At 49.2% G+C, this 23853-nt stretch overlaps 3 protein-coding genes across 4 annotated transcripts in view; 1 reads left to right on the forward strand and 2 right to left on the reverse strand.

Annotated features, from left to right (window-relative positions):
• LOC144106555 (OTU domain-containing protein 5-B-like) overlaps positions 1 to 3749 on the reverse strand; it is a 37007-nt gene extending 33258 nt beyond the window's left edge. The window contains exon 1 of the mRNA XM_077639401.1: positions 3076 to 3749. Coding sequence (XP_077495527.1) covers positions 3076 to 3552 — 477 coding nt within the window. The 5' untranslated portion in view covers positions 3553 to 3749. The remainder of the gene's footprint in view (positions 1 to 3075) is intronic.
• Positions 3750 to 9461: 5712 nt separating this feature from the next.
• Rab7 (RAS oncogene family member Rab7) lies at positions 9462 to 22408 on the reverse strand. Of its 2 annotated transcripts, none has more exons than XM_077639279.1 (5): positions 22219 to 22408; positions 17168 to 17227; positions 13867 to 13993; positions 12679 to 12897; positions 9462 to 11821 (listed from the first exon to the last, which is right to left on the reverse strand). In XM_077639279.1, the coding sequence occupies exons 2-5, from the start codon at positions 17218 to 17220 to the stop codon at positions 11606 to 11608; spliced, it is 615 nt and encodes a 204-aa protein (XP_077495405.1). In that variant the 5' UTR covers positions 17221 to 17227; positions 22219 to 22408; the 3' UTR covers positions 9462 to 11605. The 2 variants fall into 2 exon arrangements, with proteins under 2 accessions (XP_077495405.1, XP_077495406.1); XM_077639280.1 differs by lacking the exon at positions 22219 to 22408 and adding an exon at positions 20943 to 21417.
• Positions 22409 to 22665: 257 nt separating this feature from the next.
• Positions 22666 to 23853, forward strand: part of LOC144106462 (uncharacterized) — an 84520-nt gene continuing 83332 nt past the window's right edge. Inside the window, exon 1 of the mRNA XM_077639278.1 lies at positions 22666 to 23191. Coding sequence (XP_077495404.1) covers positions 23053 to 23191 — 139 coding nt within the window. The 5' untranslated portion in view covers positions 22666 to 23052. The remainder of the gene's footprint in view (positions 23192 to 23853) is intronic.

Below are 23853 nucleotides of genomic sequence, written 5' to 3' on the forward strand. Positions count from 1 at the left end.
GTCCCTATCGAAACGCAACCACATCAGCTGAGTTGCAATCCACAACCTTGCGCACATTAGGACAATGTCATGGCCCCCGAGCAGGGTAAAATAGTTCAATCAGACCCTTCCTTCCAAACTGCCTAACAACTTGCACACAAAAACGACGGCAAACTCCGGCCAGGGTGACATACTTCCATCACAGCAGGACAGCAGTCGCTTGAAGGCCCTTTTACCCAGTGGCGTGGCATTTAAATGAAACAGACCGTTCACAAAGAAATTACTTTGAATTTTTACCGAATGGCTTCCATCCCACATGCACATCTGCTCATGTGTGCCATTTTGAGATTTATAAGATACTTGCAATGATTCCAAGCTTGATGGTCTCACTGTTCTAGACAATTTAGGCCTAACTCAAGAAAATATCGCACTGCCAAAACGTTGAAGCCATCTTTGCGATTAACAATTTCAGGTGCAGTGATGGTGAGGAAAAGAAAAGAGTTAGATGATTTGACTGACCTTCGCAATGGCTAACCTTCCCGATTCAAGCATCAAACTAACTCCTCTCCACAGGTACCATATCTTTATTCCCAATCATAAGCTTAGGCTTAATAGCTGGACCTCCAAATAAAAATGTCATGTTTGCGTTGAACATATGTTTTAGTCTCTAATTCTGTAATGAAATAATAAACATAGCAAACAAAGTAAATAAAATAAATAAGTTTCTTTTCTTTTTTTCTTTACACTACTTATCAAGCAATTTTTTTTTTTTTTTCGGCTATCATGAAATGCACCAGCATGAAAACAGAAAGCACAATATGAAAGTGAGGACTGCGGCAACAAAGTGTCACTGCTAATGTCTGTTAAGGTAATCTCACATACATAATTGAAGGCATTTTTTTCCCATGCTATAAATATAAGGAGGTCTGAACGCTTAGATTTTAACACTACTTGTATTTTGAGCTGATGTGCAACTGCCTCTTTTAGGGACGGAACACAACAGCAAAAAAGACCAGCAGATTCTTTTTTCCTTGACAGAGAAGAATACGAACGGAAAACACACACTTGCAGCCAGTGACACATGAGGGATTGAAAAAGTGCGTGGCTCTGTCTCAAGGGGTGTGTACTTGCACGTCACGTCATTGATCACGTTCAAAGAACCCAAAGAACATGTGAATTTGCTCACGGAGTCATTACAAAGCTTGCTCATTTTGAAATGAGTAATTGATACATTTCGCTTCGCTGCAGCTGCTTGGTTCTAAATCATGTAACAGAACAAGCATAGCTTGCAATGTTGCAGCTGTCCTCCATCATGCTGTGAAGATGATTCTGCAATGAAAGTCTCTGCAACTAGGCAGGAAATGTATGAAAGTGAGACTCCACCAAAGTGTTCCTCAAAAACGGACAGAGCAGAACAACTGAATGTCTAGTCCTCATTCCGTGTACTTTCAATGTAATAAAAAGGCTGAACAGGCTCAATGCATGACAGGATTTGTCATTTTTATGATATTGAGGGTCAGGCGCTGACTTTTGAATAATTCTGTGAGACAAGACGAAACACTGCAATGAAATGCTTCAGAATTTGTGCTGCTCAACAACAACCTGCTTGCCTTGGACTGCAAGCAAACTCCCTACTTCTTAAGCGTCCAGATAATCATTAGATGACAATGCCATCAAAAGCATAACAGCAGCTAACAAGAAATGTTAAGCCATAGAACAGTAAATAGTACTGCAAATATGATTAGTCAGCTGTCTTTACTAAAAATTATGTTCATTTATACAGAACATTCTAGACAGGGCCATGAGGCCGTCCAAAGTATGACACCCGATTAGAGAGTATGTTTGAGATGCTTATGGTAAGCTAGCAATCAACATGGACACCTTAGTAATAAAACTAAAAGGACATAACTTCAGTCTAGAAAAAAAAAAAGTATTTTATATTTTGCGGAAAAAATTTCCACGCTGCCTGCAGGCAAAGATATGCAGTGGATGCTCGAATAAAAGTCACAAAGGCGAACTGTAAACAGCCAGGTGGATAGCCTCACCTTGTGTTTACTGACATTTTTACCACACCCCAAACATCTTCTAGCACTGCACAGGAAGTGACCAATGCGTGACAAAGGGCACACCCCTTTCTTAGCTCTGATGGCTGCAACACAAGGAGAACAAACAACTCCAGCTTGACTGCCCGGACTGTTTGTGCAGTCTTGCACAGGGAATCACTCCTTGCTACTGCTGACTTAGCACTGCAGTCTCTCAAGTCATATATACACTATTCCAGGCAGTGAAGAGACAGGCGAGCTAGATTTAAGTGCATAGATCTCAAGATGACCCATTCTTTCGGGGGGGGCACATGAGGCATCAAATTTTTGTTCAGTGTTCTTTCTATGTAATGCGCACAGGACATTAGTAAACAAACTGCCTGCTGGAACCACGTACAACTGGTCTTTGGTTTCAGCACTGCTATCTGACGGAACAACACTGAACAAAACCAAAGGAACCTCCAGTGTTTGCAGCAGTCAAAGTCAGAGAAGAAGCCCGATACCATCGCCCTACTGATCTAGCCGCTTCTACGTGAAAAGTGCTGCGAACACCAAGACGCAAAAACGAAACCGCCAATAATTAAGCGTCTCGCACACAGACGCCTCTGTCGCGCCGTTCCCTGCTTTGCAGCGCAACCACGGTAAATACTGAGATGACCTAAACAAATGGCAGTGCCAAGTGAGTGACGGCAAACCCAGTGGTCCCCTCAGCCCGCTCGCCGGACTGTGGACGCGTATCGGTGTTACGTGTGATGTGCGTGCTCGGGCGGCGTGCCAGGTTAGACGCCAGCGTCCCCCTGCACCCGAGACTATCGCGAACCGTATTACGTCAGGCTGTGCGAAGAACCGCCGTCACCCATTCAGTGGCCACCGAAGCTCCGCAAAGGGACGTTTTCCTCTTGTGACCTGCCCTTCACATGCTGACCTCGTACTGCCCTAACTCGCGAGCGGGGTCCAACATGGCTTTCGAGCCGTCCGCTCGAGACGCACGGCGCCCAGTCACGCCCGTACTCCGGGGCGACGCGAAGGAGGAAAGAGCACCCAGCGCACTTGCCTCCTTGAACTCCTCGGTGGTCCAGAGCTCGGGTGGCTTGTCGTACTCGTCGCCAGAGTTGTAGCCGCTCGGATCGGCGTCGTCGCGCGCCGAGGCCGCGTCCTCGACCGCCGGGCTGTTGGCTCCCTGCGACGTGCTCGGCTTGGCGGCGAAGTTGTTCACGCCAGACGCGCGATGGTGGCCCTTGCGCAGGCTTCGGTGAGGCGATGCCCTGTGCCTGCGCTTGGAGTGGCTCGGGCCGCTGTCGACGGCATCGAACTCGTCGAAGCCGCTGGCGGTCGCGTGCGCAGGCCGCTTCTCGTCCCGCGAGCTGGCGTTGGGCGCCGCCCAGCGCGGCGGCGAGTTGCGGTTCGCGAAGTTGTACTGCTCGGCAGAATGGCCCGAGTGGCCATGGCGGTCGCCATGAAACGAGCTCGGGTCGGAGCCGTCGGCCTCGCTTTTGGACTGCGACGACTTTTTCGTGGGCAGAATGGTCATGGTGCTTTTTCCTTTCGTGTACCGACGCTAGGAAGTCATGAATCCTCAGGCGTTGGCTCGCGGGAGCACCGATAGTTGACAAGCCAGGGAAATATCACTCCGCTTGCGAGCCAAAGCAGCCGTTCGACACACAGCAGCAGCAGCAGCTGGAACTTCTGAATTTCGACCAAAGATGGCGACTGCTAATGCGCCGTGACGTCACGCTAAATAAAAAGGCTCAGTGTGGCCAGGCAAAAAAGCGAATTGTCGCTGAGCATGGCCAAACTCAACATATTCTATTATTCCCACGGTGGTTTTTTTTTTTACTCCCTCTATTTCATATAAACCTTTTTTCTCCTTTTACGACCATGGTGACGCGATACATAACTCTGACCGCCACCTCCTGCCCACTTCTTTTTGAAACCATCGCAAAAGTAACCGACCAGTGCCATTACGCCACAGCTGTCGTATGCAGCGTTCTTGATTGGTTCTTGAGAAGAAAAAGAAACGCATCAGTTTTGTAGGCTAAGGCTAAGCGCACCACGTTTCATCGAATATGTGCACGTGCGCGGCACGCGCCTGCCGAAGTAGTAGCTCTATGTGCCGAAGTCCGTTCCACAGACCGGCCGCGCTTTGTCAGCGTTGAACATGATGCACTTAGCTCTTCTGCACGTAAATATTCAGCAATGGCGGTCGACGCGTAGGGAGCGCTTTTTGAAAATCCTTACCGCACAACGTATGGTTTTGTCGCCGCAGCATATGCGTGGCAATGGTTGCGTTCACAGGCTTGACGGCCGCGAGAGTCATTCTGTGGCGATTTCGTACCTTATCTTTCAGCTGCCACTCATTTCGCCACGTGGGCCACACTGCTTAATTAGCTTTATTGTCTCCCACGGGACAGCGTCAGGAAATAGAACAAAAAGGAAAACCGGGGAGAGGTGCGTTGCGGTGCATAAGGTAACCAATTTTCTGCTGGCCTGCGCGTAGTGAGGGTCAAACGGTGATTCAAATTTAAAGGATTTGAATGACACCTCATTTAGTTGCATGCTCTCTTCTCTGTGACGATGCACAAGACAAAATATAAGTACAAACGTTAGCGCAAAATAAGACACATTCACAACAAAAGGTGAACAAGACAACGCGCTACTGACAACGTTTGTACATAGAACTATGCACTAACTAGCCCAGCAACAAATGTTACTTGAGTACAGAATATATGGACCATCATGTACGCAGTGGCATCCGCCTGCAACCGGTAAATAATTTGGATCTCAATTCCTTCTCTCACGCTGCTTCGGGTTCATAAACCGAACGAGCGTGTAAGGACCGTTTAGGTCACTCGAGACATGAAAAAAAAAATATGACGGTCGGTTTGCGCAGTTGGGCCAAATGCGAGTTCGGTGCGCTAGCACTTCGTGAGTTTTCAATTCGGTTATGGTGTCCGAGTCATTTACATGCATAGGCGCCTGGGAGCTCCTCATACCACTCCTGCCGCAGTGGTCCAGCGGGTAAGCGATATGCGCCACTGCATGCCCTGCGATGACAGGCGCTGCCACCGGCGGTGCTTGAGAACCAGCTAGGTTGCTCTTGCCGAGCAACCTTTCGCTGCTCTCGCGACCAATTATATAGTTGAACTGCCACAGCGGCAACGGATGAGCATCCTTCCACAAGCAGGCTTCAGACAAATAAACAACAGCTAATTGCGGAGAGTTTAAGGGGGGGGGGGGGGTTTAACCTCCCAAAGCGACTTGGCTTATGAGGGACGCAGTAGTGGAGGGCTCCGAATGTTTTAACCACCTGGGGTTCTTTAACGTGCATATACCCGCCGCGGTGGCTTAGTGGTTAGGCCGCTCGACTACTGATCCGGAGTTCCAGGGTTCGAACCCGACCGTGGCGGCTGCGTACGTCTTTATGGAGGAAAAACTCCAAGGCGCCCGTGTGCAGTGCGATGTCAGTGCACGTTGAAGGTCCCCAGGTGGTAGAAATTATTCCGGAGCCCTCCACTACGGCACCTTTCTTTCACTCCCTTCCCTTAATTACGGCGCGGTTCAGGTACGCATCCAACGATATATGAGACAGATACTGCGCCATTTCCTTAATTCCTCAAAAACCAATTATTATTATCAACGTGCATATGGCGTCGCGCAGTACACCGAGCCAACGTTCCTAGACTAGCTTGTCTATAATTTCGCCTCCATCGAAATTCGACCGCCGCAGCCGGGGTCGAACCCGCGTCTTTCGGGCCAGCAGCCGAGCGCCCTCACCACTGAGCCGCCGCGGCGGCTGAATTGCGGAGAGCGGCCGCGCACTAAAATGCACTCTCTATCATGGTCTAGCTAGACGTAGGCGTGAAATGCTTTGCAGTTCTGGCGCAGCACATTGAATTAACCTCGTTTCAAGGCAAGGTCTTTTTCTCGGCCGAACACAGCCATCCTACCGCAGCGTCGTTAGGGTGCAATTTCGAAGGCCACGGCCCTCATTGTATACCGCACCACGCCGAAGTATGGCTCAGCCATACGGGGTGTTTGTTCACCACGAGATAAGATGGCGCAATTATCAAGACAAGTTACGCGCGGTCGCGTGGATCCCCCTCCTCAGAATACTTCATAGCACCAACCATCACCACATGCCCGGCGCTCACACTAGTGTGCTTTGTTCATCGGCCTTCTCCCATCATCACCCCCCATCGTAACCATTTCTTCTCCCCTTCCCCAGTGAAGAGAAGCAGGGCAGGTATCTTTTCCCGGCCAACCTCCCTTTCCCGTCGATACATCCCCTCTCACCTGCGGGCGCATACACAGGAACACTAGCTCACACGTCGCGGTGTGCGCCGCTCGGGCTGCAGGGTAGAGGGTATGCTGCCTTGCGCCGCCTTCGTTCCTATGAAAGGATATATGAGACAGATACTGCCATTTCCTTTCCCCCAAAATACGGCGCGGTTAAGGTGTCCAACGATATGAGACAGATACTGCGCCATTTCCTTTCCCCCAAAATACCAATTATTATTATTGACGGCCGCTGCTCATTGTGTGGAGGTGGCCGACAACTTTCACATGGTTTGGGCATGCAGGCAAAATCCTTCTTTCCCCCATAACCCCTTCCCCTACCCGGTAGGCGGCTCTGCTAGGCTGCCAGGAACTATCGGCCCAACAGGCCCTGGTTCGGCGGACCTGCGCAGCGGTCAGGACCAACGGGATCCCGGAATGAGGAACTCCGCCTTCTATTGTAAGGGGGCGATACCCACTAGGGGCCTCTCCCCGAGCACCTCTGTACATATAGATTAATAAATGTTTTTCACCACCATCACCAGCTGCCTCCGCCCAAAACGGGACGGGACTTCTTCCGGAGGATAGAGGGACTAAGAGGTGCCCCCACTACGGCGCCTTTCTCCTCTTAGTCCCTCTATCACTTCCCTAACGGCACGGTTGAGGTGTCCGCCGAGATGTGCGACATACTGCGCGATTTCCTTTCCCCAAAAACAAATTTTTTCCGGAGACCTCCGCTATGGCACCTCTTTCCCCCTCCCGCCCTTCTTTTTATCCCTTCCCTTACGGCGCGGTTCGGGTGTCCACCAATATATGCGAGACAGTTACTGCGTCACTTCCTTTCCTGCAAAGCAGCATTTATTTTCAAGACTCTGTTTACGCATATACCGTTCCAGCTGTAGCGCAGCACCCTTCTTTCACTCCCCTTTATCCCTACCCTTAGGCGCAGTTCGGGTGTCCACCAATATATGCGAGACAGTGCGTCATTACCTTTCCTGAAAACCAGCATTTATTTTCAAGACGCTGTCTACGCATATACTGTTCCAGCGGTAGCGCAGCACCAGTCTTTCACTCCCACCTTTATCCCTACCTTTACGCGCAGTTCTGGTGTCCAGTTACTGCGTCATTTCCTTTCCTGAACACCAGCCTTTATTTTCGAGATGCTGTTGACGCATATACTGTTCCAGCGGTAGCACAGCACCAGGGGGGGGACTTGCACCATCACAAACTCTAGGGAACGTTGCCTCCCGTAAACATTTCCAGACCTCTTGCAAGGACGGGGAATTTGGTGCTGGGCTAGGTCGTGTTCTCCCGCCGTTCTAGCGCAAATGTCACCCACGGCGCGCCTACTACGGGAGCTGAAAGCAAGTCATGCTTAAATCTACAATAAGCTGCTGATACATCACCCTCATTCCAGGTCATGAAGCAGGCTGCCTTTGTAGTGAATTAAAACACTACCACCTCAATTATAGTGCAGGTTTTCCACGCCTCATGGGACCTAGACACACGTCATGGCCATTGTTCAGTTTAGAGCACAGCAGCATCAAGAAGAAATTCAACTGCAATTTCTTCTAGCTGTCATAAGGGAATACTACGGGGTGATCACTGTATACTAATATATTTAATACATCATTTTGAAAAGACTAAACACGCAAGCGCAAATTTGATGTCTATATACCTTTAAGAATGGTGCGGGTTACTACCCCTTTATTTGCACAGGAAATACGACCATTCAAATGGCCGGCCTCAAAGTGAAAAGCCATAAAGAGGCACGTTGCCGATGAAAAATAGGTGCCACTTGCATGGGGCATCAGGAAAAAGGATTTAAACTATGAGGCAAGGAGGCCATATGCCACCAGAGTTTGAGACCCCTAACCTAGATAGGTTGTCCATTGACAAATGTAGCAGGGAAGCCATGCATGCAAAAAGCCAACTGGAAGTGGCTTGCTCCATCCTTCATGTGTGCACGTGGCTTAACCGTGACAGTTTCGACTCTGCTAAGTCACACATATGCACTACCCAAATTGGAAGTTTACCAGTTCACACTTTAAGAGCTGTGCAAGACAGCAACGCAATCCTTGGAACAGAAGCATTAAAGGGTGAAAATTTCTGCCTGCCTTTTTGTACTGTGTCGAAACTCCCAAACAGGTATTTAACAAAACTTGAACTGTTTAAAAATTCACAAGAGTGGAGACTGAAAACGTGGAGATGGTGGCAACACCCAGCATGCTCCAAAGGCTCTAATAGGGAGGGCTTACGCAGCCTCCTCTGCGCACAGAGCAGAGGCGTTGAGATTGGACGCATTAACAGTTACGGCATCTAGCCCACTACATTATAATTGGAAGAGCCAGTGGTCGAGTAAAATTGCTGAAGGTACGGTGAGTCATGGAAAGGCAAAGGCACCATTCTTAAAAGGCCGCTACTTGATAGGAGAAATTAAAGACCACGCGTTCCAAAAATCTAACAAGCGTGCCTCCACCCATTAAAAAAAAGTGTTCCAAAACTACTACAGTACCTTGCAAAGGAACAAGAAACTTCCACAGTCCCTTCCAGCCTTCAACACTCATCAAAAGCATGAAGACAGATTTAGTATGCTGCCTAGCCTGTATGTGGAATTGCCATTTTGCAGGCCACATTGCAAAGTTTCAGAGCCCTGCTATTATGTTAGCATGATGTCACAGTTGCTATCAGGTTGCAGAAGGTGTTTTTCTCCTCTCAGAGAAAAGAACAGTACAAATAAACGCCAATTGCGCAGCGAGTTTAACGTCCCCAACTGACTCTGGCTACAAGGGATGCCGTAATGAAGGGCTCCGGAAATTTTGACCACCTGGGGTTATGTGCACCAACATTGCACAGTACACGGGCCTTTAGCATGTCGCCTCCATCGAAATGAGACCGCCACAGCAGAGATCGAACCTGCACCTTTCGGGTCACCAGCAGAGCACCATTAACCACTGAGCCACTGCAGTGGCACGCACAGACATCTTGAAGCCCACAATATCATAGCGATTACATACTTCCAAGTAGAGAACAAACAGTACTGTTCATAGGGAGATCTTTAACATTCCAGATGGTGGAATTCATGACTGATATGCCAGGATACACTACCCTCTGATATGGTATTTATACAACAAATAGTTCTTGTATGCAAGCATTTGAGGCTACTTGTTCAGTTGAGTACAGTGTAGATACTGCATATTTATTCATAAAAAAAGGTCTACACATTCTCTCAAACAGCAAAGAAAATCTTGTAACATGCCATGACGAGGAGCTGACGGTTCAAACAAAAAAATGGGGAAGGGGTGGGCAAAGTCACTTGTGGCAGAGTGTAGCAACACAGGCCAGAATAAACTAGGCATAAAAAAATAAAGATGTCATCAACAGTGGGAACGAGGGCTTAAAATTAGTAACCACCAGCGCACACACATCCGTCGTCTCCCTAAAAAAATAGTGCAGCTCTCATTCAGCTAAAACAAAGCACACTCTGCACAGATACGACCCCCGTACATTATATATATAAAGCTGTTTCAGACTCAGCGCTAACGCGACTTGTGGAGAAAATGGTTCTGCTACAGCCCTCAAGCAAAATTACATGACGGACCTGCCCAGACCTAGGAAACTGCGTGCCGACAGCATCCCTGTTGTCTTTTCGTGCCCAACAAACAAAATGGTGCCACTGCCGAAATTGAAGCTCGGGTTAAACGCGAGCCCCACAACTGCCTATTAAGCATTCCGCATTCCCTACAGAGAGAGCTAGAGATATCTGCAATATTTACATAAGAGTGGGTGAGGGGCAAAAACAAACCGAGGCTGGGAACACCACTGCCACGCAGAATGATATGCCAACTGTGCCAGAAGCGTGCAAGAAGGACCCCCCCCTTTTTTTTACTACTGCGTGCCCCGCAACAAGCGCTGGCAGACACCCTAAGATTTGAGGCTTGCACGGCTGTGTCCTTCCAATGTGACCGAATGAAGCAACGAAAAGCACCACCCCTTGGCACAGGGACAAATGATGCTTACGAATTTGTAAGCACGTTGAAGGAACACTAGCCTCACTCAATTAGCCGCAAGCCAAGGACACCTATAAAAATGGCAGAGCAAGGAATGCTGCGATATTGTCAATAATTAGTGCTCCTTTCTTTGCACTTCAAAGCCATAAAGTTAACGAAAACACCAAAAGGAAGTACTAAGCAGCAAACGCAGTCCCGAGAAGATTGACAAGAACGATATGGAAATACAAAGAGCAGCAGTCTTCTGAGAGCGTAGCAGAGGGAAAAAAGCTCGCAGCCCCCTTTTGCCCAGTAGCAGGAAGATTTCATGCGATAAAACTCCCAAGTCAACCACGAAACCTCCAGCATCTATTATATACATTGCCTGCAAAACTGGTAATGAGCAGCCTGCAAAGAATGCTGTCACCCTTAATATGCCTGTGCCAAAGCAACACCTTCGAGTGTACAAGGCGGGACCCGTGCCTCACAACAGGTTACATCAGCTTGCCAGCTCCTATTAAAAAAGTACCCAGCACAGCAGCGGTATTCAACCTTAATCACAACTTGACCACACTAGAGCCCCTTTTTGCCAGCATCTACAACACAAGTTGAACCGAGTCATAGATGACAAACTAGACTGCAGATGGGCAAAAACGGCAAACAGTGTAAAACAGCTTGCCATCCACAAGTTTGCAAAACCTCACTGCTTGCAGCATCTGTTCTTGGAGAACAGTTCACAGAATGCAACAAAACACCTTACTGCATTTTGCCCTACTCTGCTTGGCGACGCATGTAATGCGGTGTTGGGAGGAAGGGAGGGAAAAAAACAACAAAAATGTGCAGCATCAACGTTGACCACCCGCAAATAACGTCACCTATTCTTCACTCACTCGACCCCGCGTGCTTACGGTCGCCGCATGCCACCTTCACGAAGCAGGCGACTGTCCCTCAGACTTTCCTTCTCCCCGCATACCCTGCCTCATTCTCGTGTCCAGAAACACAAAGTGGCTTTGAGAAAAGAGGGGCTGGCGAGGGAAAACAAAGCAACCAAGACATGGTGACGAGAGATGCGTGCCCTTGGCAAAGCCACTGCCAACTCGACGTGGTCGTCGCATGCTTGCCCAAACGAGCAGACTGGCAAAGTCTCCCCATCCCACCTCAGCCCCATCCCCCCAACCGCCAGCCGCCTGCTCGTCCAGAGGCCAGCGGACGACGGCCTGGAGCTGCGTGGGAGTATGTGCAAGCACTGGGTTGTTTGGTCGTGCGCGTTGCCTTGTCGTCGAGGTGGGAAGGCGGGGGGCGGCGCGAGGAGCGGCATTATTAGCAGCAGCCCTGGCTGCGCGGCTTCTGCTCGTTCGTGAGCTTGATCTGGTCGGGGAACTCGTTGTAGAGTTCGACCTCCGTCTCCTGGGCGAGGGCGTTCTTGGCCACTGTCTGGAAGGCCTGCTCCACATTCAGGGCCTCCTTGGCGCTCGTCTCAAAGTACGGGATGCCATTCTTGGACTGGCACCAGCCCTGGGCCCGCTTGGTTGACACCTGCAATGGAGGGAAGCCAGCTCAGAGTGGGCAATCTGTGCACAGCAAATGCCAGTGCAGCATTCAGTGAGGAGAGCACAAACAAGATCAAGACAACTGCTGGCCATGTGGTGCAACCTGCAGCAACAATCTCTGCTGATATTGCACTGCCAAGCGTGAAAAGAAAGGCTGCTAGCCTGATCCCACACATGACCCGGCAGCAGAGAACTACAGCCCATCCCTTTCTAACTCAACGTGGTCTCCACCACATGACCCAAGGGCATCATCACCCAGCTCAACTCCACCCAGATGGGATATGCAATGACTGTCCTGTTCAACCAGATGCACATACTATTATTCACTCCAGAACAGATGCGAGCTATGTCCTAACTGAAACTACCTGCACCTGGACTCCCATTAAAGAATTAGGCAGTGCATTTAACAAGGCAAGAAACGACATCCAGGACAGCAAACTAAATGCACATACAGGTTCGTCAAACCCCTTACTGGGCACCAGGGACATATCTCTCCAGCAGTGTTCTTGTTAGGCATGATTGTTTGCTTGCAGCTACCAGTGTTCATATGTTCAACACACACGTATAATTTGATGAAGGCGACTGCCTTGTGCCTGAATGAATTTTCATAACTTCTTTGACTATGCAGTGCAAGAGATTTGTACAGTTAAAACTTTGCGCAGTTAAGATTTGCCAGTCACTGAAAGTTTGAGAAAGCCCTCCACCATGCATGTATCCAGGTGTGTGTGTGCGTGTGAATTGAAGCTTGCTCTCCCCTTCCCCAATTCTCTCAGCAGTGCTCTTCTCGGGCACTGCCAAGCAGAGAATGCAGGCGGGAAGAGAGAAAATGGTGCCAGTGCTCACCCCCCGGTTGTCCAGGTCCACCTTGTTACCAATGACTACAAAGGGGAAGTTTTCGGGGTCGCGGGGCGAGGCCTGGATGAGGAACTCGTCCCGCCACGACTCGAGTGCCTTGAAGCTGCCCGGCACGGTGACATCGAACACCAGCACACAGCAGTCGGCGCCCCGGTAGAAGGCCACACCCAGCGACTGGAACCGCTCCTGGCCCGCAGTGTCCCAGATCTGCGTACAGCACCATGTCGGACAGGGGTCAACACTGTTCTGTACCAGTACGCTAATGCCTGTCAAACTCTTGGTTTTAACTGCGGTTCAGATGATGACAGCTGACATCAATAACTTAACTGTCCTCACACACACACGCGTTTAGTCAGCTATGAGGGTTCAGGAGCACAGTTCACATATGCAGAAGCACATTATATGCCCTCCTCAAGTTGACTGAACTGCTATGATTCAAAAGCCCCTGAACGAAGCATTTCATGCACAAGAGCACAATAATACCAGCTTTGGATGAAAGCACTGCTGCCTTGGCAGCAAAATGCTACATGAAAAAACTGGAAGAGCACACTGGTTGGCAGCCAGAGAAGGTAAGGTGCAAGATGGAAGGACAGCGCTCTGCAGGGCCCCACAATGTAGCAAACCACAGCACTCACTGTCATGACAGTACATACAAAGTGCACAGGGACCACAAGCTCAGCCAGACAATTCTTTGGCCATCACTCTGGTTCCTATGAAAGGAACATTACTTAGCAGTAAGTACCACCACATTCCAAAACTCGTAGCTCACAACAAAAAATCCTAGCAATTGCAAGAAACATGGCCAGCCTTTGCAAGCCTGCCCTGATTAAAGCCAAAACCTTTGCTCCCTCAGCTTCTTACGCACACACACAAAAAAGTCACATGTAAACCGTTGTATTGGCTTATAGTGGGTGCTCGCGGCGTACAGTATGCATAAACCCACTGCATACTCTCTCAAGTGAGGGCATCATCGTTTTGTTGTACAAATTTTACGAACAGGCACAATTGTCAAACAACATTCCCTCACAGCTTTACTTCCAGTGAGAGGCTCGAAACAGTTAACTCACTGTGACAATCAAATGCACTCAAAGCAGTCTCTTCGGATTAAAATTCGAGGTCGCCACCTCCTGGCCCGAGCTCCAAGCAGCGCCAAATGCCCACACGGCTAACACCCACCTGCATGGTGACGAGCCTGTCGTCAACCATCACTTCCTTGGTGAGAAAGTCGGCCCCAATCGTGGCCTTGTACTGATTGCTGAACTTCTTGTTCACATACTGGTTCATCAGAGACGTCTTGCCTACCCTGCACATGAACACACAAAGGGGAAGAAACAGGGTTCAGGACCCAGACCAGAAAATGAATACAGGCTCTGTCACTGACAATCGTGCCAATAGTTTCTAGAGGCCAGACTATGCAAGGACCACACACAAATGAAAAGTGTCCAGCTTTTTGCAATGGAACAATGGGAGCACATCAGCGCATGCAAGGACAGTGAAAGCTACACAAACTTTGGAAACGGCAAATGCAGTTCGTCATGTTTTCGATTACCAATAGCAAGAGCTCCCTTCCTTTACGCAGCTGTAGCTACGTACTCCCAGTGGGCAGCCGTGCTTGTTCGGGGCTTCCAAGTCGAAATAAAACAAGTAGAACCAGCTTGCATGCATCTAAACGTTTCACATTCACTTCACTGCAACCTGCTCTCGTCTTTCCCATGTAAATATGCATGTGTGATACTATTCTCTTATCAATGGGTCCACTGCACTGCAGTGTGGAATTCCTTCTTCCTACATCCCAGCAATTTGTGCTCAGTAACACATGCTTATCAACTACGGTATGTCATGCTACACTGCATAAGCTATCAGTTCACAAGCAACTGACTGCTCTGGCTTCCCCTAAGTACACTGAATGAATGTTCACTGAAATAACAGCTGTGGCTCCAGACATAATGTGACCACTTATAAGCACAGGTTAACAGATATCAAGGGACACTGCCAAATGTACAAGTCAAGACTGCCCAAGTTGTTGGCTGCTGCAGTAGTTACAATTACACTGAGGAAGCGGGAACAAATTGCTACAGTGTGCGGAATGCCTCATGTAGAGAGCTGCACAAAGGCCAACCCCTGTGGTGCTTGACATTTGTTTCACTTGCCCTGCACGGCCCTCTGCCACTATAACCACTTCACTTATCAAAGACCTAGCTGCTTGTGAAGTTGCCAAGCACTTTACACCAGTGACTGTTCTTTTATACCCTCAAACGAGCTGAATGTAGATTCAGCACACGAACGATGCTGCCAACAGTGACTCTTGTCATGAAATGCTACTGTTAAACACGTTCAGCTTGTTCATCTCGTAGCTCTGAAGCTTGTTCTGGCAAATTCCCAGAGGCTGCAAATACACACTGTTGAGGACCCTGCAGCTCAAAGCATACAGGTGAACAGTGAACTGAAGGAATTTAACAGGTGTACTGAGAACACTGCATGCAGTGCGGGCATGCATCTGTCTTGAATATTGTACCTCGCTCGTCACCTTAAAAAAAAAAAAAAGATTGACCTTTCTTCAAATGGTAATCTTCACTACTCAAACCTTGCACAGACTATTTTCAGAAGGGACCAATCAAGTTAATTTGCAGAGATTAAGACAGCAGGAAGCAAGTTAGAGCACAGCCGAAGCAGTAAACAAAATGTCTCAGTTTTGTACCATACACAATGTTAATAGGAAAGCTCGAAAGCTATAAAAACAAATATAACTTGTGGGGTTGACTGGGGAGATAAGTACGTTCTCCCCACTCAATCGCGGCTGACACGGAAAGCCGCCCGGACCCCACCCCGTGATCGCGTACGCTACCGAGCGCACGCCAACCACGGCGGGCCTTGCTCCGAGGGAACAAAGGAACGACACATTGGCTGACACAAACAGGCATTTATTGCTACAGCAACAATAACACCAGCTAGCAACAAGGTACGCTAATGAATCGAGGCCGTCCGACTCACCAGCAAGGTTCCGAGCGAATGTTCGCCCGCACTAGGGCAAGGGATATAAACTCCGCAGGCCGGATGGGACGAGTACGGGAGCCTGTCTCCCCGTCGCTTCCTCGCCCCGCCAGCAAAGAGCGGAGCCACGAGCAACGCGTCCGCTCAGGCCGACGATCCCAGCCGAAGCCCCCTCTCCCGCGCGCGGGCTTTGGCAGTCTCGCGCGCAGCGATGCTGGCGCCCTCTCTTGCCAGTTAATGTAACTGACAAGGGAATGCGCTCAGTCTCGAGGTGAGACTGCCGCTGCACGGTGCCTCGCGGGAAAGCAAACTCAGGGGGCTGCAGGGCAAGTCCCTACACACTCAACCTTGATTTCAGCACGATGTATCCGCGATGAAGCGGGCGTCAAAAGACTATGCTGCAGTAAAATTTATCCCCGATGTACGTATGGTTGCAAGGTCCCGACATTAACAAGCAGTCTTACGCGGAAGCACGAACAACCAAACGAAAAAACGACTAGCGGTTTAGCATTGCTGAGTAAGAAATTAGTGCGAAAGCACAGTTTTTGCAGGTGGACACCACCGCCAGGTACCTGAAAGCGCAACTGAGGTGTCCATTGACCCAGGAAGCCAGTTTACCCAACGTACGCCAGTGCCCTATGCTCCAGTGCCGCTTTTCTGCAGCAATGCTGTCAATGCCAACTGCAGTGTTTCTGCCACAGCGTTGTCCACGCCAATGCATGCAGTGCACATCTGTCACTGCCGCCACATAGCTCAAAAGGTGAACATGTTTGAGAGTAGTATTAGTCGATGAAGAAGACAATGTACAATGCGGAGCATGAGAGTGCTGCAATTTAACAAGACATGTTCGGCTACGGCGATAGCCTAGAGCTCTCATGCAGTAGTCAGCGAAGCAAGATCTGTAACTGTTCGCGCAGCTGTGGGTTTGTATCCCAGTCGCAGATATTTGATTTATTTCTATCTATTTCAATCTGCACAAACCCACTAAGATCTTGCTCGGAGTTTACCCGCTGGACAGTGCTTTCGCACCAAAATTATCCTGGAATGCTTGCCTCTTTTTGATAGGGCAGCAAAGTGAACCCCAAAATCGATGCCTACTGAGAACTTCGCGGGAGCGTGCCGTTTCCCCACTTCGGCCGAGCAAGGATGTGGAGGACCAGGGCCATTTGTGAATGTTTTTGCCATGCGCATTTCCAGCGTGCCCTCCACACCACGGTGAACTAGGTGGCAGGCCACCTGCTTTTTCACTCACAACACCGAGGGTGGACTTTCTACTGAACGGGAGCCTTAAAACTACCAAGTCAAAACAAAGAAAAACATTATGACAAAACAAAGTGCAGGACATTGCCACTCATGGTGCTCGAGCAGTCAGCCCAGCAATGAGTCAATTGTAAGAACATAATGGGGGCAGAGGTCTGTTGAGCAAGTAAATCAACTTGGCTCATGAGCACCTTGGGCAGACTTGTGGAGAGAAGCCAAGACATACCCGCTTTCCCCAAGGATGATGACCTTAAGTAGCACCTTCTTTCTGGACGACATTGTGAATCTGCGAAAGAAAAAAAGAGAAAAACACTGAGAAAATGCAGCACAGTGAAGACAGGCATACCTCTTATTGCCAAAAGGTCGCAGCCTTCCCAGAGCCACAGTTCACCAAAAATGCACTCCAGAACAAACTACAGAACGGTCCTAGCAACATAAGCCATCGCCTAGGCACTATTAGGCTTGCTTGACTACTCAACGGCATGCTTGTGGTTACTGTGGACAATTCTTAAGTATCAAAAATCAATGCAAGCTCATAGCACAAAGCTTGATGCAAGCCTTACCTAGAAATACATAAAACATAAAAAGACCCTCAGACACCTCTGCAGCCTGATGCAGAGAGGTATTAACAATGGGTGTTGCATGAACTGGGTGAGGCAAATGAAACCAATCGTCGAGATTGTGCCTGGTCACTACAAGAAGACCGCCTCTGGTGGACATCACAGGCAGATATGACCAGTTTCCGCATATATTTTGAAGGAAAAATAATCTCCCCGTATTTAAGTATGCCAATTACACAACACAGCACTGCTATCCTCACAGTGCAGTGGGCATATTGGCCCCTCCACCCCTTTGCCAGTGACTGCCGAGAGGATTAACTCAACTGCCGCCGAAATCAACACGCAGGGTGCCACAACGCTCCAGGTGGCTTCCAGGAAGTACAGTCATGAGCAGGGAGGTGACAGGAATGCTGCGACAAGCATTCTCAGTTGTACAGCAGCACAGGTGGTATGAGTATGAACAGCACAAGCAGCAAGCACGCAGCTGTTGCATGCCCACATTAAACTCATCTGTGCATGGCCGCACCGGATGATCAAACACAAGGAGCACATGTGCAACATAATTTGAAGCCTACAGCTAAGAGTATGCACAACTTAAAGGTTAACACTTGACACTGATTTCTGAGCCACATACTGAGCTTTATAACCTAGTGAAACAACAGTGCAATAACTTGGGGAGCCTTCCGAAAAAAAATGCAGTAGCATTTGAAACTTGGGGCCCACCCAAGGAAATGAATTCGGGTGGATTATTAGGTCGGATTAGTATATTCCCATATGATAATCCAATGAAAGTACTCAAAAATTCGTCCTCAGATTTTCAAATTTGGCGGTACTACTTATATCACGACTCTCTGGACCAATCAGAGAATTTCGTCACACAAAAGCTGGAAATTTTTCAGGTAACGACAACCCAAATGCTATTACATTAAAAGACCAATGCTGACAAATGCCGGACTTGCCTGGACACTCAAGATGCCCTGTGCGGGAGCATCATACTGGGTGCATTAACATTCATAGATCCCTGGTAGTCCTCATACCACTCCTGGCGCAGTGGTTAAGCGGTAAGCCACTGCCCTGGGATAGCAGCTACTGCTACAGGTGGAATTTGCGCGATCCAGGTTGCTCTTCGTGAGCGACTGATCATTAATTTAACTGCCACCTGCCAGGTTGCATGCCGACGCAATCCTATGGGTACCACCGATTGTCTTGGCCTTTAGCCTGCGTGTGCTAGCCTGCTGGCTTCAAGACTACTAGACTATTAATAAAAGAAGCCTAGAGCTCAGTTATTAGTCCCTCTGATTTAACAAACTGAGTTCCCTACTTAGCTCTGATCGCAAACTTTTTTTGGTACAAATGTACCCAGCAAGTGTAGAATAGTCATGCTAGCTTTGGCAGTGTTGAACACTACCTATGAAACAAAGCATGGGGCTGGTGTGTGGCAACCAATCCTGCAAGGATCATCCTTGCAGAGTGAACAAGAGGGCTACACCTGTGGCAGCAGTGGTGGTGGCAGTTCCTTCATCGTAGAGAGCAAGTGAAAGCCAACTAACAACCTTTGATGTCGCCAAGCGGGCGCAAGCTGCGTTATTGTAGGTACACATATGCAACTTTCATTTGCACTAAAGGAAATGTTGCAAGACTGAGGGGTATTCTTTAAAGGGGTGCTAAAACACCTGAAGAGAGCACAAAAACTTGCTCAATCACCACACCGTGTTGTCAAACACCTGGGCCAAATAATACTTCTACATGTGGCAGAGGACCCATAATCATGTGCAAAAGTTGGCCAGCCCTTTCCAGAGACTTTTTGAAACTTGCACTCTCCGTGTCATGCATCTGCGTATGTCAGATGGCTATTGGTTAGATTCTTTCAGATGTCGCACAGCTACCACGGCCGCGGCCAGTCATCCGCGTCGGTCCAGTGGGTCAAGCAGCAGAGTTGTATTGCTTGTGCTGCTTGCATTACAGGCGTTACATGTCCAATAATAGTACAAAGAGTACAGCCACCTTCACCACTATGACCAACAAGTGTGCAATGAACCAGACATTCTACACTGAGAAAACAATACAATCCCTGACTTGCTATTTCTCAATGTTTCTGCTAGGTGAGGTAACACAGGCAACAGTGAATCACATCAAGAGCAACTAGGCACAGAGAGAGAAAACCAAACCAGGCTGTAAAACTATGTTGCAACCATGCAGGTGCAATGGAATCATCGAGTAGGCAGCTAACAGGTTACTGGTATTGCCACAATGCAATCTGAAGGAAGGAAGCAAGATCTATATGTGCATGATTTTGACATACAGGGGGGGGCACCAAAAAAGTATTACCACATATTTTCCGAAATGAATCCCCAATGCGCATTTCTTCGTGTGCCATCCCAGGGTACTGGACCTACCACATAGCGTTAACTGCAACCTTGCACAGCACATAAGCGAAATGTTGGCTAACTGTTGCAGAAGACTTCCTTGCAAAACTCAGATCCTGGGCACATCTTGCTTGCATGAATTGCATTTCCTCAGCACCACTGTCGACTAAGACGAAAGGGCTTCCTTTGCGCAGGCAGTTCCCTCTACACTAATCAACTGCACCAGTGTAGCCGTCATAAAATAAACTTACAATTGGTTTTTTATGACTACAGCCACCACATCTTCAAACGCGGCACCCTTGCCAGGCGGCAATGCGTGCTGTCTGCAAAAGGGTGGTACACGCATTACCTTATCTGGGCCGCCGTAGAAGCAGGCCATCAGTTATCACCAATGGGTAAACGACAGTATGGCTATTGACGGAGAACAGGAAGTGTCGACTTTGGTTTGTTTCACAGAACGAGGGCAGCTGGCACAAGTTGTGGAGCCAACCGAGAGTCCATATTTGCGGCAAAGGTGCCAACCAAGATTCCAATTCATGCCTCACCATCTACACCAATGTTGTGACCTACTGTGAAGCACTGTCAATGGTGAATTAAAAAAAAATCAACGGTCCAAACTTTCTAGGCAGCAGCATGCATCTGCATAGAATCAGGATGACTGAATCCACAGTTATGACAAAATTAAGAAGCAATTCGAGCAAATGTACACAAAAAAGAGCTAAGCGAGGAGCTTTCAGAAATGGGCCAATGCCTTGTTGCATTGTGACGCAGAGGCATGGCAAACATCAAAGTGCAGTCACTAATCTGATCGGAAAGAATTGCCACGACAAAGTGAAAACTGCCCAAATTCACTGGTCAGAGTAGTGGGGAATAGCTTGATAAATGCAGTGGTTGCACCAGGATGAACTAATCACTCGGCCAGAAAATTAAAAGATTACAGAAGGGGAAAAAGGTGTGGCGAGGGCAAAAACGTCCCCAAGCTGCATGCTTCGGCTATCTGGGATTAACGAACAAAGACCAGGCCAGACCGGTTCTTTCAGCTCAGTTGCGTCAGCGGAGATTTAGATTAGCCCACCTGTGGGAATTCTCGGTGGAGGCAAATCGCGAGATTATACAACGTGCCTCATGAACAAAAGAGCCCAACAAGGATGACACGCCAGGTCTCGTCTCGGGCGTTGACACGAGCACGAGCCAGAGTGGCGGAAACTTCACTCAAACACTCCGTGCATAGTACACAACTTCCCACACTGCGGCCGAGGGACGATAGCGATGAAACTGGCCGCGTCATGCCATGCGGGAGCGAAGTCTGTAACGGCGCGACAACCTCGCCAGTGGCGCAACACGACACAGCAACAAGGGAGCCGAGAAGACGTCGCACGCGCCGCCGACAGACTACTTTTCCCGAGACCCGGTAGTCACCACGCGGCGACAGCTCAAGACCAGACAGATCAGCGCCCGGTTCAGAATCCAACACCGTGGCACAAACGCTCTCGTCAACCAAATGCGCATACGGAGGAAACGGGCGCGTTCAGTGACCGCCCGCAAAAAACAGAGCGAAGTGCAGAGCGGAAAAACATGCCCGGGCGAAACGGAGAGGGCTGCGACTGACTCACGCACTGGTGATCTTGACACGTTTATCGCGTCACAGGTCGCTCGGGGCTCCCGGCAATGCACCAGGGTCGAGCCACCCGAGCACACACACGACCGGACAGCGCGCCAGTAGGCTGGCCAACGACAAATCGACCCGAAAACGACGAAAAGGAAAAAAAAAAAGAGGGGGAGAAAGTTGAGGCTGGCTGCCGACGCTGTCACCTCCACTGCCGGCCCGTCGCAGCACCGCCAATTACGACTAGGCAGCCCCGAACCGGGTTCGTGACAATGCACACGCTGTCTAAACTCGGTGGGTGGATGCGGCGCGATTAACACAGCGGCCGCCGATTGAGATAATCGCCCGCGCTGTGTCCACGATTTAGGTGCCAAGAAAATGCAGCGGCCGTAAGGCGGGCAAAGAACCTTGGCAACGCCAAGCCGCTGCCTGGGACGACGCGTCGCTTCAAAGAAAAGCAAGCGAGGAGGGGGGGTTGTTTCACACCAACAGCTGATTTGTCAGCGCGCAGACCCAACTTCGTCGTCACGCACGGCGCATCGCGTCTGTGGCTTTGACAGATGCTGCCTCTGTTCGCAAAACGCGTTCCAGTCGGGGCCTGTGGAACGAGCCCGGGGTGCGATGCGTATGCGACGCAACCGTATGCACATCGTCCGTGGGACCTCTACCGACGTTCCGAAGACGAGCCCTCGGCGGCAGCTTAGGCTTAAAACGACGCCGAGCCGACGGCATTTGAGTAATTTACCTAGACGCTGCCGAAGGACGCCGGGCCTTGCAGTTCGGTCGTCACCGACGAAGGTGGCTGAAGGCCGTCGCAGCCGAGCGGGGTTCCCTACTCCGGGACGGGAGATGAAAAAATTTTCACAGTCCGCTGCACTGCCGAGCGCCGAGAAAAGGACACACCGACTAAACCAAGATGGCGCGAATCGTGGATCACGGGATAAGTGACGTCACTGACATCATGTGACCGATGGCAGCGGCGTGAGTGGGAACGGCAGTGGCGTCAAAAAAGTGGCAGTGCATCGCTGATGGCCCATTACAAAACTGCTTGAATTTCAGATGGTCTTGCTTACGAAAACAGACAGTAACGAGTTGTAACCCACAGCGCTACAAATCACGAGCAGCGGCTGAGTGTTGACCGCATGACGTCTTTAGGCACAAAGCGCTCGTCCTGTTCAGCAACACTGTCACGCCGCTTTTGTTGTTGTTAGCCTCAGCTTGTGTTACTTGTGCTGTGCGAATCATAGAGCTACTACGTGCGAATGGTGCAGTAGTCGGTGCGTAGATTTAGCCCTCCATAACTAGAAAACTTTGGCTTCAAAATGGCCATGCATTGTGTAACGAGACTACGTTAGTGTACGAGGTAAAAAAAAAAGTTGCAGTCGCTCTCGATCTTGTATCTGTGCCCGCACTGAAGGCAGCGCACTTACTTTTGGTTTCACCTGAAAGCTGGCTTTTCCACAACCCATGAAGTCGATATATGTAGGGGAGATGTGTCTCCTACGTGTTCCTACGTCGAACGCATCGCGAAGACCAATGACGATACGCTGAACGCACTCTTAAGAAGGTAAAAAAAAAGATGTTCCAATTGTTTGAGACGACGCGACTGCTGTCCCTGTCAGCCACTCGTCGTCAAGATGGGGTGCGACCGTCGGTGGTTTTGTCTTCGTTCGCCGAACAAGCGGACTGGCAGATCTTGGCCCTCGTCTGCAGTAATGGTGAGAATTTACGTCCTGTTATTTGCTGTTACGTAACGACATTTTTTGATGCATTAGTTTACTTTTGCTGTTTGTGAGCCAAAAGTACTAGTGGTACTAGGATGCCTCGAAACATCAGGAAAATCTAGCCCATTGATTTGGCTCTGCGCAGTGTTCTGACTACATTTTTACTGCGAGTGATGCAGCAAAGCTTAAGAGTTAGGGACAGGTGTGCGAATTAGGTACCGCACTCTAGTACCGATGGGTGTTATAGATGGTTGAAATTGTTGCTGGTGTACTTGGAGAGTACAGTGAAGTTCCACATTGTTGTAACATCCGAAAAAAAAAAAATTAGCCGTGATTGTCTGTCACCTTACATTCGACTGGCGAAAATTCTCCACAGTTAAGCCATATTATTTGCTTAATTATTTGAGGCATTCTTAATTGTACATGTCGAACGCTGCTTAGTCATTCAAGGCATATATGGTGTTGGCCAGATGATTGTACGATCTGCCAAGTAATTCTACTTTGTGTGCCTGCCTTAATTAGATCATTGTAGTTATGGGCAAGCATGGTGTGTGAACATGTGTCTGTGCCAAAGCCATTGGAAGGATATATCGGTAACTTTTGCCACGTATAGTCTAACAATATCTTTATGCCGATGTGCGCCTTTGCATGTTGGT

Source organism: Amblyomma americanum, chromosome 10 (assembly GCF_052857255.1).
Source record: "Amblyomma americanum isolate KBUSLIRL-KWMA chromosome 10, ASM5285725v1, whole genome shotgun sequence".
Taxonomy (NCBI): domain Eukaryota; kingdom Metazoa; phylum Arthropoda; class Arachnida; order Ixodida; family Ixodidae; genus Amblyomma; species Amblyomma americanum.